This window comes from Tenrec ecaudatus, chromosome 2 (genome assembly GCF_050624435.1).
Source record: "Tenrec ecaudatus isolate mTenEca1 chromosome 2, mTenEca1.hap1, whole genome shotgun sequence".
NCBI classification, from domain to species: domain Eukaryota; kingdom Metazoa; phylum Chordata; class Mammalia; order Afrosoricida; family Tenrecidae; genus Tenrec; species Tenrec ecaudatus.
Window position 1 is genome coordinate 148,169,340 of NC_134531.1, and position 11,567 is coordinate 148,180,906.

General features: G+C 57.8%; 2 protein-coding genes across 3 annotated transcripts in view; one reads left to right on the top strand and one right to left on the bottom strand.

Annotated features, from left to right (window-relative positions):
* The first annotated feature begins 333 nt into the window (after positions 1-333).
* RELL2 (RELT like 2) lies at positions 334-4,130 on the top strand. Its single transcript, XM_075541740.1, has 7 exons — positions 334-808; positions 1,235-1,454; positions 1,822-1,887; positions 1,973-2,039; positions 2,499-2,684; positions 2,950-3,328; positions 3,436-4,130. The coding sequence occupies exons 2-7, from the start codon at positions 1,271-1,273 to the stop codon at positions 3,466-3,468; spliced, it is 915 nt and encodes a 304-aa protein (XP_075397855.1). The 5' UTR covers positions 334-808; positions 1,235-1,270; the 3' UTR covers positions 3,469-4,130.
* Positions 2,325-11,567, bottom strand: part of FCHSD1 (FCH and double SH3 domains 1) — a 13,114-nt gene continuing 3,871 nt past the window's right edge. For both annotated transcript variants that reach the window (XM_075541739.1, XM_075541738.1), the window contains exons 8-20: positions 11,520-11,567; positions 11,000-11,122; positions 10,748-10,843; positions 9,885-10,010; positions 9,278-9,382; positions 8,609-8,770; positions 7,640-7,768; positions 7,478-7,561; positions 7,138-7,255; positions 6,819-7,039; positions 5,573-5,660; positions 4,743-4,798; positions 2,325-4,610 (exon numbers count right to left, since the gene is read on the bottom strand). The exon at positions 11,520-11,567 is cut by the window's right edge and continues 81 nt beyond it. In XM_075541739.1, the coding sequence (XP_075397854.1) occupies positions 4,545-4,610; positions 4,743-4,798; positions 5,573-5,660; positions 6,819-7,039; positions 7,138-7,255; positions 7,478-7,561; positions 7,640-7,768; positions 8,609-8,770; positions 9,278-9,382; positions 9,885-10,010; positions 10,748-10,843; positions 11,000-11,122; positions 11,520-11,567 (1,422 nt within the window). In that variant the 3' untranslated portion in view covers positions 2,325-4,544. The remainder of the gene's footprint in view (positions 4,611-4,742; positions 4,799-5,572; positions 5,661-6,818; positions 7,040-7,137; positions 7,256-7,477; positions 7,562-7,639; positions 7,769-8,608; positions 8,771-9,277; positions 9,383-9,884; positions 10,011-10,747; positions 10,844-10,999; positions 11,123-11,519) is intronic.

The following is an 11,567-nucleotide window of genomic DNA, read 5'->3' on the forward strand; positions in this document are numbered from 1 at the left end:
CCGGCCGATCGGGGTAGAGGGGCGTGAGCAGCAGAGCAGCTACTGTCCTAGTGTGGCAAGGACATTTCTTCCCCCCCACCCCCCGCCCAGGGTCACAACCTCAGGAAACCGGAACATCTGTCCAGCCTCCTGGCCCCAGCCAACGAGAGCAGGCTGTGATCTCCGCGCCCACTTCGCGAGGGGGCTCCAGAGAATCGGCCACGCCGCCACGCTTAGGTGCTTCTGTCTGCCCGCCGGGGAGATCCCAGGCCACGCGCCGGGCTGGGGCATCACGAGGCAGGAGCCTCTCCAGGCGGGCGGGGTAGATCGACCAGTGAGGAGCACCCCCGCCAGGCCGAACCGCACGCCTTTCCCCCTCCCCGGCCCCAGACGGCCCAGACGGCCCCGCACTAGCCTGGAGGGGGGCCGGCGCAGTCACGCGCGCACCACACTGGCGCTCACCAGCGCGCACAGCTCACGCTCTCCGCCCCGCACACCTGTGCTCCGCCCCCTAGTCTCTGGCCGGCTGCAGGCGCAGGCATTTGGGAACCCAGGGGCGGCTGCGGAGGCACCACCTACTCCCTTTCCTTCCCAGAACCGGACTGGTTCGGAGCCTGGGGCCGCCCGCACCAACTCACATTCCTCTCCATCCTTCCCTCCCCCTGCCTGCCACAGCACCAGTAGCCGCAGCCGCAGCCCGGAGCCGGCAAGGCGGTCAAGGGAGGGGGAGGAAGCAAGGGATGAACGCCGGGAGGGCGTCGGGGGCCCTGAGCCGGACTAGGACGCCCCTGGAGCGGAAACTCGAGCCGGAGCCAGAACCGCACCACCGGTACTGAGTGGGCCAGGAGGTCAGGGTGGAAAGAGCTGGGAAAGGGACGGTGCGGGATGGAAGGCTGGGGAGGAGGCTGCAGAGGCCGGGCCGGCGCGGACGCTGACTCAGGCGCGACTCCTGGTGCCGCCAGAGAATCCCGTCCCATCTTGCGCTGCAGTGTCCTTGGGAGGGATAGTAGCGTGGGGCCGAGCTGGAAAGGAGGAAAGCTCCGGGCGTCGGCGAAGCGGTACCAGGGTCCAGGAAGAAGACTTTGCGTAGCCTTTGTCGTCTGGCCTCCTGCCCGGGCAGCACTTGGCGGACAGGCAGCACCCCTGGCCCGGACAGCGCCCTGGTTGGGTAGTGGGTGGGGCCGGACCTCCGAGGCTTGCCAATTTGGGAGCCTGCCCCTGCCCACCATCCCCAGCTGCAGCCCCCTCCCCCCAGGAAGCGCCCTGGCCCGCGCTCGCCCCCCAGGGCCTCATGTCGGAACCACAGCCTGACCTGGAGCCGCCCCAGCATGGGCTGTACATGCTCTTCCTGCTCGTTCTGGTCTTCTTCCTCATGGGCCTGGTAGGCTTCATGATCTGCCACGTGCTAAAGAAGAAGGGCTACCGCTGCCGCACGTCGAGGGGCTCAGAGCCTGACGACGCCCAGCTCCAGCCCTGTGAGTCAGGAGCCTGGAACCCTGGCTCAGTCATCTTTTCCTTTGACCCCTCACCCCACAACCTCTTCAGCTTTCCCTGGCCAGCCCACCTTGGTGTGATCCTAGTCAGGCCAGCTGGGAGGCCTAGCGATGCTTCCTTGAGTCAGCAAGTGGGGTGACACCACCCCAAAAGCAAGACTAGAGGCAGGATGGACTTAAGACTCCCGTTGACCTCTGCACCTTTCCTGCCTGGCCCCTGAAATACTCCATGCAGCATGACAGCAAAGAGACAGGGATGTGTTTGAGCCTAAGCCACAGGAGCTGCTAGATCATACTTGCCCCGAGCTCATTCATTTCCTCTTTCCTTGTTCACGCTTTCATCCTGCAGCTGAGGATGACGACTTGAATGAGGACACAGTGGAGAGGATCGTTCGATGCATCATCCAAAATGAAGGTGGGCATCGGCAGGCTCTTTTACCTCCCCTCCCATTCTCTTGCCCTGACTGCCACTAATTCCATGTTTTCCTTCTGCCCCTCAGCCAATGCTGAGGCCTTGAAGGAGATGCTGGGGGACAGTGAGGGGGAAGGGACAGTGCAACTGTCCAGGTGAGCTGGAAATAAGGTCCAGCATGACTTTGCTTGCCTTGGAGAGCACGCTGTCCTCAGCAGTCCTCTCCCAGTCTCCTTGCATGTTGTGGGTGGAGGGTGACCAGGAAGGCTGGCTCGCCTAGTTTTGTAGAGACCCAGAGTCCTTCAAATCCTACCTCCCACCTGGACAGCATCAAACGAACACTTGCCCCTCATGCCACTCCTCTGGGAGAATCATTCTCTTTTGGCAAACAGCCCCTGGACCGGGAACAAATGGTCCGCTGACATTCTGATGATATCTTTTTAATGGTTTTATTGGCACTTCATCCACATGTCTTAACAGTTTGATATGGAGTTTATTAGAGAGAATGTTTGGGTCTTGGGAAAGTGAGGTGGTTTAAGGAGCATGCTGTAAGCAGGAAACAACAGGGAGGGAGATGAGACCGTCACCCCTGCTCTCCTCCTCCCCCTGTCCAGTGTGGATGTCACAGCTAGCCTGCAGGATGGAGCCCCCTCCCACCACCACACAGTGCACCTGGGCTCTGCAGCCCCTTGCATCCATTGCACACGCAACAAGAGGCCCCCACTTGTCCGTCAGGGCCGCTCCAAGGAAGGAAAGAGCCGCCCTAGGCCTGGGGAGACCACCGTGTTCTCTGTGGGCAGGTGAGGATAGAGTGCTCTAAGGCAAGGTGGGTAGAGGCCGGGGCCCAGTGGGAACCCCTGCAGGACCCCCGATGGACCTGGCTCTTTCCTCTCAGACTGAGAGCTGCAGCAGGGGTCTGGCTGCAGTGTCCCCTCTCCCGAAGTCTAAAAGGCCTTCCCTGTCCAGGCCAGAGGGAAGTGGCCACCACATCGGGGTATCCCTGATTGGAGGGGAGGACATGCAGCCTCAGCTGGGTCATAAGCCTCAATGTTCCCTCTCCTCCAGGTTCCGGGTGACACACATTGAGAAACGCCATGGGTTTCATGAGCACCATGATGGCTCCCCCACAGACAGAAGCTGGGGCTCTGGTGGGGGGCAGGATCCAGGGGGCAGTCAAGAATCTGGGGGAGGGCAGCCCAGGGCAGGGGCACCTGCCATGGAAAGACTGCCCCCCGAGAGACCACCCCAGCCTCAGCCCCTAGCCAACCCCCCAGTGCAGAATGGAGGTCTCCGGGACCGTGGCGTCGTCCCGTGTGCTCTTGAGGGGAACCCTGGAGCCTCTGCAGAGCCGGGGCTAGCGGCCGGAAGCAGGGGCCCAAGTCCAGGGCTGCCCAGTCAAGAGGCAAATGGACAGCCAACCAAAGTGGACACCTCAGATGAGCAGGTATGAAGACAAGGTCAGGGCTGCATCAGGACGGTGGTGGCTGAGCTTATTGTCCCCTACTCTGGGACTTCCTAGTATCACATGTTGACCCCTCTCTTTTTCCTCAGGCGTCCCCACCTCGGGGAACAGGAGGTGTGTGAGGTGAGTCTGCCTGGATCCGGAGACAGGGAATCTCATCTTCCTACCACCTGCTCAAGCCTATCAGCTCCCTGGGACCCCCAAGGACAACTAGACTTTATCCTTTGCTACAAATTCCTTGGTTTGGTCCTGGGGGAGTGAGCATGTGCTCCAGGGGGCAGATTCTGGAACCTGGAAGTGAAGGGGCCCTTGGCCACCAAGAAAAAGTGGCAGAACTCAAATAGGAAGCAATAGTCTTATCTTTCCTCTTTCAAGCCTCATTCTTTGCTGCTGCTGAATGACTACCAGCTGACGGAGCCAGGGGTGGGTGGGCATGAAGTCGCTTCCTTCCACTGGACATCAGTGCCCTGGCTGAGGGACCAGCCTTGCATCCACCTGGAGTTGCATGGTCTCAAGCTGGGGAACCTCGGGAGAAGTGCCCCCCTCCCCCCAACATACTCTGTCTCTTCCCCTTCCCTTGCCTGTCAACAGGCCGCCTGACCTGCCTCCCCGTTTTCCTTGCTCCACATGCTGGAGCGTGGCAGCTGGGAGCAGGCCCCTGCCTTTGGCGGACCCCTAAAGCAATAGCACCGAAGGCCGCCTGTCCTCTTGGCACAAGAGGTCCAGGCCGTGGCTTGGGCTTCCTGCCCTTTATTCACTGTCAATAAATCTGCTCAGACCATTACATTTGCTTTTCCATACTGGCTCCAGTTCCTGCCCTTGCCCTCCAACCCACCCCCAACCCCAGAGGGCCTGGCCTCTAGGGTAGGGTGGGGCCCAGAGCCAGGTTGGAGATGGAAATGGGCAGAACCAGTCCAAACTTCACAGGGGATGGGTTCCAGTCTCAGAGATATCGGGGCTGGTATAGGCGAGTTCCCGCCCTAGAGATTGGATGGTGGTAGAAAAGAAAAGAGAAGTTTCCCCCACCCCCACCCCGGACAGACTGCAGGAGGGGAATGGAGGGAAGGAGTGGGTCCGGCCCGGGGAATGGGGGAGAGTCCAGCTTTGGGCTGTGGTGTGCAGGATCAGTGAGAGAGCAGTATCTGACAGCATGGGGCTGGGGTAGCAGCATCACTGAGGGACTATGAGCCCCCGGCTCTCAGGTGAGGGGTTCTGGGTGGCCAGGATCCGGGGCCTTAGCTGGCGGAGGTGGAGGTGGACGCACCTGTAGGGAACCCACGGTTAGTGCTCTGAAGTGTCCTCTTGGGATTACCCGCCCTCTCCCTCAGCCTTGAAGACAAAGCAGGACAAGTTGGAATGACCCCTGGCCAGTCTCCTTCCACAGCAGGCCCCTTACCGGCTTGATTCGAGGCACCATCCGGTCCAGGGGCCCAGGGCAGTCGGGGAGTTGCTCTGTAAATAAGAACCACAAGTCAGTCAGTCTTTGGTCTTTGTTGTGTTCTGTTGTATCTCCAGCACTTAGGCCAGTGGCCTTCTTTAAACATTTGCTGAATTAATGAATAATCCCCAACCTCGGCCATAAAACGCAGCAGCCCATCCATCCCCCAACACACCCGGGCACCTGCCGTGTACTCAGCCCGGCTCTAGGTCTCGGAGCAGGGGAGGTGGGGTACAGCACCCCCACCCTCAAGGGCTGTCGGAAACCCAACACATGGGACATCAAGAAACACAAGAAATGGCTGAGTGCTAAATCAATCCATGGGAACTCGGGCTGCTGGAGAAAGGGGGCGCATTTTTTGTTTTTTGCGGGGCAGGGGGTCCTGGAGTAGGGAGGGAGTCTCAGTGGAGAAAGGAGAAGTCCCAGAAGGCGTTAGGAAAGGTAGACATTGTGCCTGCAGGACTCAAGAACACTAATTGGGACCAAACAGCTATTCTGTGTGTTTGTGCTGTGCCAGGCACAATGCAGTGTACTCCTGGACACCTCACACAGCTCAGTGCAGCCCAGACAGGTCAAACATCCCATCCCAAATGGCACACTAGGGAGAGATCGAATGGGCTGGGAGCCAATGGGCTCAGTTCCAAAGCCCACACTCCTTCCATCTGGCTGCAGTAGGCCTGCAGTGGCGGGGCCTCCGGGCTCGCAGGGGAGCAGAGCATGGCCTCAGAGTCCCAAGCTTCTTCCTTCCTGTCTCTCACCCTCCCAGGGCCCCCATTCCCTCAACTCACCCCCAGGCAGGATGGGTGCAGGGGGCCCATCCAAGGCAGAGGTGGGTGCAGGAGGGGAGAAGCTCGGCGGAGAAGGGGATGGCAGCGTCTGAGGGTGGGGGGTGCACAGTTAATCTCGGGCTGTGGGAAGGTTTCGTCCACGTCTCATCCTACTTTCAATTCCTGTCCCATCATCATTCCCCGATAATACAGGAGTGGCCAAGTGCTTGGCTCTGGATGGGGGTTGGAGCTAGTACCTATTTCAATAGTCGGAATTGGGCACTGACACTACACCCAGCGTTCTGTGGGCACTTGGCACATCTTAGTTCATCCAGTCCTTACTACCACCTTGGGAGGTAGGCATTCTTATGGTTCCTTTTTTCCAAGAAGACACTCAGCATATAGATTAAGCCATCTACCCAAGATCGTAAAACCAGTGAGTGGCATGTTCCTGGTTAGACTCCCACACCTGTGTTATAACAGTAACCTACTGCCATGGAGGGCAGAGTCTGACTCCAAGGGCTTCCGAGGGGTCATCCCTATGGAAGCAGACTGCCACTACACCTCTTGTCCTGTGATAGCAGCTCGCAGGTATGAGCCACTGATCTTCAGTTAGCAGCGGAGTGCTTCACCACTGCGCCACCAAGGCGGCGGCTACTAAAAGAAACCCCTAAGCCAACCCACTGATGTTCACTTGATGGTGAGTCACAGCACCCTTTTGGGACAGAGAACAGCCCAGGGGTTTTCCAAGGCTGTCATTTTTATGGAATGGGATTGCCGCATCTTTCTCAGCTGATGGGTGTGAATCACTGACCTTTTGGTTAGCAGCCAAGTGCTGACGCACTGTGCCCCTACGGCTCCCTCACGAGAACAGCTGCTCCCCTACACTGAGGCCCTCCTCGGGGCCACACACTAAGGGCTGCGCCTCCATGAACTGCAATCATCAGAGTGAGCCTGCTGAAAGAAGTGTCTCTGTCCCCACTTGATAGGTGAGGCAACCGAAGCTCAGGGTGGTGACATCGCTGGCCAAGGTCACACACAGTAAGGATGCGAACTCAGGCCTCTTTAGCATTTCGGCTGAAGTGCTCTGGAGTGCTATGCTAGGCTGCCTTGTTTTCCCTTTTCATTGCCTAGCCAAGTGGAGACGGGGAGGCCCAAAGCCACACAGGAGGGAAATGTGGGAGGAGACGTGAAGTGAACACGGGCCTACTGAGGTGGATGCGTCAATCCACAGGTGCCTGGGAACCCCATGGGAAGGGAGCCTTACCTCTTCAGGGTCTGAGGGCTCAGGGAGTCCTGGGGGGGCAAGCATCTCCTCCACCAGGAGGGAGGGGAAGACCCCGACATGGCCCCCAAACTCTCCCCTCCAGAAGCCATCATCCACTCCGTCCTGGGCCCGGGGCAGCAATCGAATGAGCGCCCCTTCAGGGAAGCTCAGCTCCTCTGTGCTCTGTGCTGTGTACATGTACAGGGCCCGGGCCAGGAAGGCTGCAGAAGCCCAGGAGACAAGGTCAACGGTGGAAGTGGAGGGGCCGAGGGCCACTGCCACATCCAAGAATCCCGGACCCACAATTTCCCTTTCTTACCTGTGGGCTCTGCTCCCGACGGATTGTTGCTGTCCTGGCCCCTCTCAGGCAGGGAGAGGTTCGGGAAGTTGAGATACCGCTCCGGGACGAAGCCTACCTCGCCATGCTGGTTCCGAGCCTACTTGCCCAGAGATGTGAACAGATACCAAACTGGCCACTGCAGCCCACAGCCCTGGCTCTTTTCCATACCAGCTTTCAGATCTGGTTGGCTAGGCCCTTGGGGTGGGGGCGGAGGGGGAACAGGGGCAGTCACAGAGAGGCCCAGGCTGCAGTGGAGCAGGAATGACGGCTCAGTGAGGCCCTCCAACCCCAGGGTCAAAGCTCTGGGCCCCATGCCTACCTTAACCCATTCATCCACATCTCCTTCCTCTATGACCTCCAGCCACTCTCCTTCCTTAATGGTCAGCTCATCCTCATGCCCAGCCTGGGCCCCAGAAGGAAGGAGTCAGGGGGTTGGCCATGCCTGACCCCTACCCTCTGAGGCTCCCACTCTCATTCCTACCTGATAGCCAAACACCACATGTGCAGAGTAGGGGAGGGGTCTGGTGGTCATGGCTGTGGGGACGGGCTCCTCAAAGAGCTCACCGGCCTCCTCACATTCCTCAAAGTCCGAGAGCTCCGTATCTTCAGCCTGGAGGGGGCCAGAGAACAGACAGGTCTCAGCTGTTTCTCCAACTTCTCCATCTTACCACTAAAGGATTCTGGATGATCCTTCAGAATAGCTGCCCACCAATCCCACCCTACATCCCCCCTCGGTTTGCTCTGAATCTCCAGCAAAACCACCACCAAACTGAAAACGAGTCTCCTGTCAGCAAGTCCATGTAGACTCATAGTGACCTGACAGGACACAGAACTGCTCCCTAGGGTTTCTGAGGCTGTAAATCTTTATGGAAGCAAAAGCTGCACCTTCCTCCTGCTGAATGGCTAGTAGTTTGAACTCCTGACTTTGCAGTGAGCAGCCCAGCACTTAACCCACTGTGCTACCAAGACTCCAAAATCACCACCACAGAGCAAAAGAGCACCATCAATATGAACAGAGTTATATGACTGCATGCTTCCCACATGCCAGGCTCAGGGTAGGGCATCCTATGGTCATTGGCTCACAACTCAGCACCATTTTGCATAACTATGTATCTTGTTTTACATTTGAGGACATTGAGGCTCTGAAAGATTAAGTCAGGAGCTCACACAGCTAGTGGGCTGTAATGTGACTAGTGTTTAAACTACTGACAGCCTGCCTCCAGAACCTTAGTCCTTAGCCACCATGCTATCTATCTGCACGCATGCTGAGTGTCTTCTGGCTCACTACGGCAGGAAAGGTGCGGAGCACTGTCTATGACGGGTTTCATTCCGGCCTCCCAACAACCCTGTGAGCCCGGTCCTATTGAGACCCATGCTACTGAGCCTCCTCCCACTAGGGACTTGCATCCTCCCGGGTCTTCATGGGAAGGGAGGCTTCCTGGGGGCTCACCGTCGGGGAGAGGTCCTTCTGGGACAGCCGGGCCTCACTGAGCCGTCGTTCCTGCTCCACCGCAGCCTGGGCCTGCGTCATGGCTGGCTTCAGCCAGCACTGGACGTCCAGGCCGGTCCCCTGCAGCAGCGCCAGCCGGGCAGCCCCCTTCACCTGACTCACCTGGCACGGGGAACCAGAGTCAGTCTAGATCACAGTCTGGTTGGTGATTGGAGCCACACCAGCTACACCTCCCCTTTACCTCCCTCAGCCCTGCCATCAGATAACCAATGGTTTTCAACCTGTGGGTCGCAACTGCTTTAGGGTCGAACAGTCCTTTCACAGAGGTCGCCCGAATTATAACAGCAAAATGACAGTGATGAAGTAGCAACGAAAATAATTTTATGGTTGGGGGATCACCACAACATGAGGAACTATATTAAAGGGTCGCGGCCTGAGGAAGGTTGAGAACCACTGATAGACAAACAGAGGCAAGAGAGAGTGGGGTGAGCACAGAGGTTAAGCTCCTAGCTTCTGGTGGAAAGGTCAGCAGTTCAAACCCACTAGCCAGGCGGTCCGCTCCATGTGCGTGGTAAGCATTCACACAGCTATGGGTGGGGAGGGGTGAAGGGGGGGCACTGCCCGAGGAGGTGGGGCCCCTGCACCCCTAACCCTGGGGCTGTGCCTCACCTGGGCCCTCCGGATGCTCTCCCTCACTTCCTGCAACCGCAGCTCTATGCCCGGAGCCTCCCGCTCTGGGGCCTGCTGCCGCCTCTGCTCCAACCGCTGCAGCACCTGGATGGGCAATCCAAGAACAGGGTGGGTGGGGAGACCATGAAACATGGCTTCCTCTGCAACTGGGAGTTTGCTCATTGCTTCACATGTATGACATCATTTAATTGCTCTAGAAGGTGGGGAATTCATAACCCTAATTCACCAACCAGGAAACTGAGGGCCGGAGAGGTTAGCTCACTCCTCACCTCAGGTTACAAGCTAGATGACAACAGAGCTGAGGTATTTTTATGTTTTCCTTTTAGCTTTTATTTATTTATTAATAAAAAATTTCATCAAACACATTCGTACATATGTTGCCATTGTCATTTTCTTTCTACTTGAGCCCTTGGTATCAGCTCCTCCCCATCCCACCCCCATCGTCCCCACCCCCACCCCCGCCCCACCCGAGCTGAGATTTTAACCCAGGTCTATCCAGCTCCAAAAGCTGGGCTAGTGCCCACTGTGCCATACTGTTGGTTTAAAGTATCTTCCTCTCCCCTCCTGCCTGTGCCTCCCAGCTCACCCAGTTCCCATGGTTCTGGATCTTGTAGTCTCGGGCAGCTCGGCTGGTCCAGCGCTGGATCTCTTTCTCCAGGCCACTTGCCCCAGCCACGCCTCCTGCTCCCCCTTCCAGCTCCAGAACACACACCTGATGGGAAGCAGGAATGGGGGCTGTGAGAAGACCTGATGCCATCCCTCCCCCACTTCCCTCCCTGCTTTCGGGACACAAAGAGGTGGAGCTACATGCCCTGCTATGAAGCCTGGTGCACACTTCGGTGGAAACACACATTGTCCCAGAAGGGGGATGAAGGATGGAGGGTGGAAACGGGAGCTGTGAACATGAGGGGGCTTTGAACAAGTTCACGGGAAAATTCCATGATCTTTTTGTTTCATGTTTCTTCCAAACTTTGGGCTTTTGTGCTCCAGGAGGAAGGGAGGTGAATGGGTGCTCTCCGAGGCTTAAGGTCCCCAGGGGAATGCGGACGAGCCCTGCTGGTACAGGAGGTTGAGTGCTGCCCTGTCACCAGCTGCTCCGTGGGAGCAAAATGAGGCAGTCGGCTTCCGGGAAGACGGACAGCTTCAGAAATCCTCCGGAGCAGTTCCACTCTGTCCTACAGGGTCACTATGAGTCCGCATGGACTCAATGGCTGCGGATTTTTCCTTGTTTTGTTTTTAAGTACAGACCAGAGTTCCTGGGTGGTGGCAATGGCTAACAAGCTCAGCTGCTAATGGAAAGATTGGTGGGCCAAGCCTAGGCAGGGGTGCCTCTGCAAAAAGGGCTGGCATCTGCTTCTGAAAAATCAGCCACTGCAAACCCCGTGGTGCACAAACCGACTCTGACATACAAGCACTCTGGCCGGGTCCCAAGGAGCGGAGGGGCCTCACCTGATCAGTCCCTGCTGGCTGGAACTGCTGAGGTGGGGTGGGCGAAAATACGCCAGGCTCCTGAAGGAAGAGCTGCAGGTCCTGCTCCCAGCTTACCTGGAGGTTGGAGAAAAGTCAGCTCGCTCTCCGCTCCTGTCCCAGCCCCTCTTGGAAAGGGAGAAGGAGAAGGGGAGAGATGCCGGAGGGCACTGCATCCTGGGAGAGAAGGGTGCAGAAGCTCTCTGGGCCACTCTGACGGGCCCCAGTCCTCACCTGGGAGGTGGTCTGCCCACCTTGGCGGGCCTGCTCCAGGGCTAGCTCTGCGGCTTCCAGCTCAGTGTGGCTCAGTAAGGTCAGGGGGTCCCTCAAGTGTTCCAACAGCTCGCTGACCAGGGTCTGGAAAGAACCCCAAGATATTGACACCACCCTGCCCCCATGCCTCTGTGGCAAAGCAGGTTCTCTGTCCAGCTTTGTGGGTGATGGGCACAGGGATGGGAAGGAGGAAGGCATTACTGTGGCCTCTATTAATAGGCACTCACATGTATACCGCACCTGCCAGCTTTAAAAACCCTTTTCCCACCCATTACGCATTTTAGTCCCATTACAGTTTTACACAACAGAGCAGGGGTGATCCCTGATGAGGACACTGGGGTTCTGAAGGGTTAGGTGCCTTGCACAATGTCACACAGCCTGCTCTAGGAACTGAGAGCAAGCTAGGTCCCCAGCACCACCCAGCTTCATGGGGAGCATATGAGGCCTCCCTCTCCTCCCCTTGAAGGGTATTGGGACTGGCCTTGAGCACAGCGGGCAGTTCTTCCTGGTAGTAGTGGTCAAGGTGAGC

What these genes read in the sequence shown, in the direction of transcription:
- RELL2 (XM_075541740.1), top strand. Translation starts at nt 1,271, where the DNA reads ATGTCGGAACCACAGCCTGACCTGGAGCCGCCCCAGCATGGGCTGTAC. An exon ending in CGACGCCCAGCTCCAGCCCT is followed by an intron (nt 1,455 to 1,821) that starts GTGAGTCAGGAG and finishes TTCATCCTGCAG; the next exon opens with CTGAGGATGACGACTTGAAT. An exon ending in GGGACAGTGCAACTGTCCAG is followed by an intron (nt 2,040 to 2,498) that starts GTGAGCTGGAAA and finishes CCCCCTGTCCAG; the next exon opens with TGTGGATGTCACAGCTAGCC.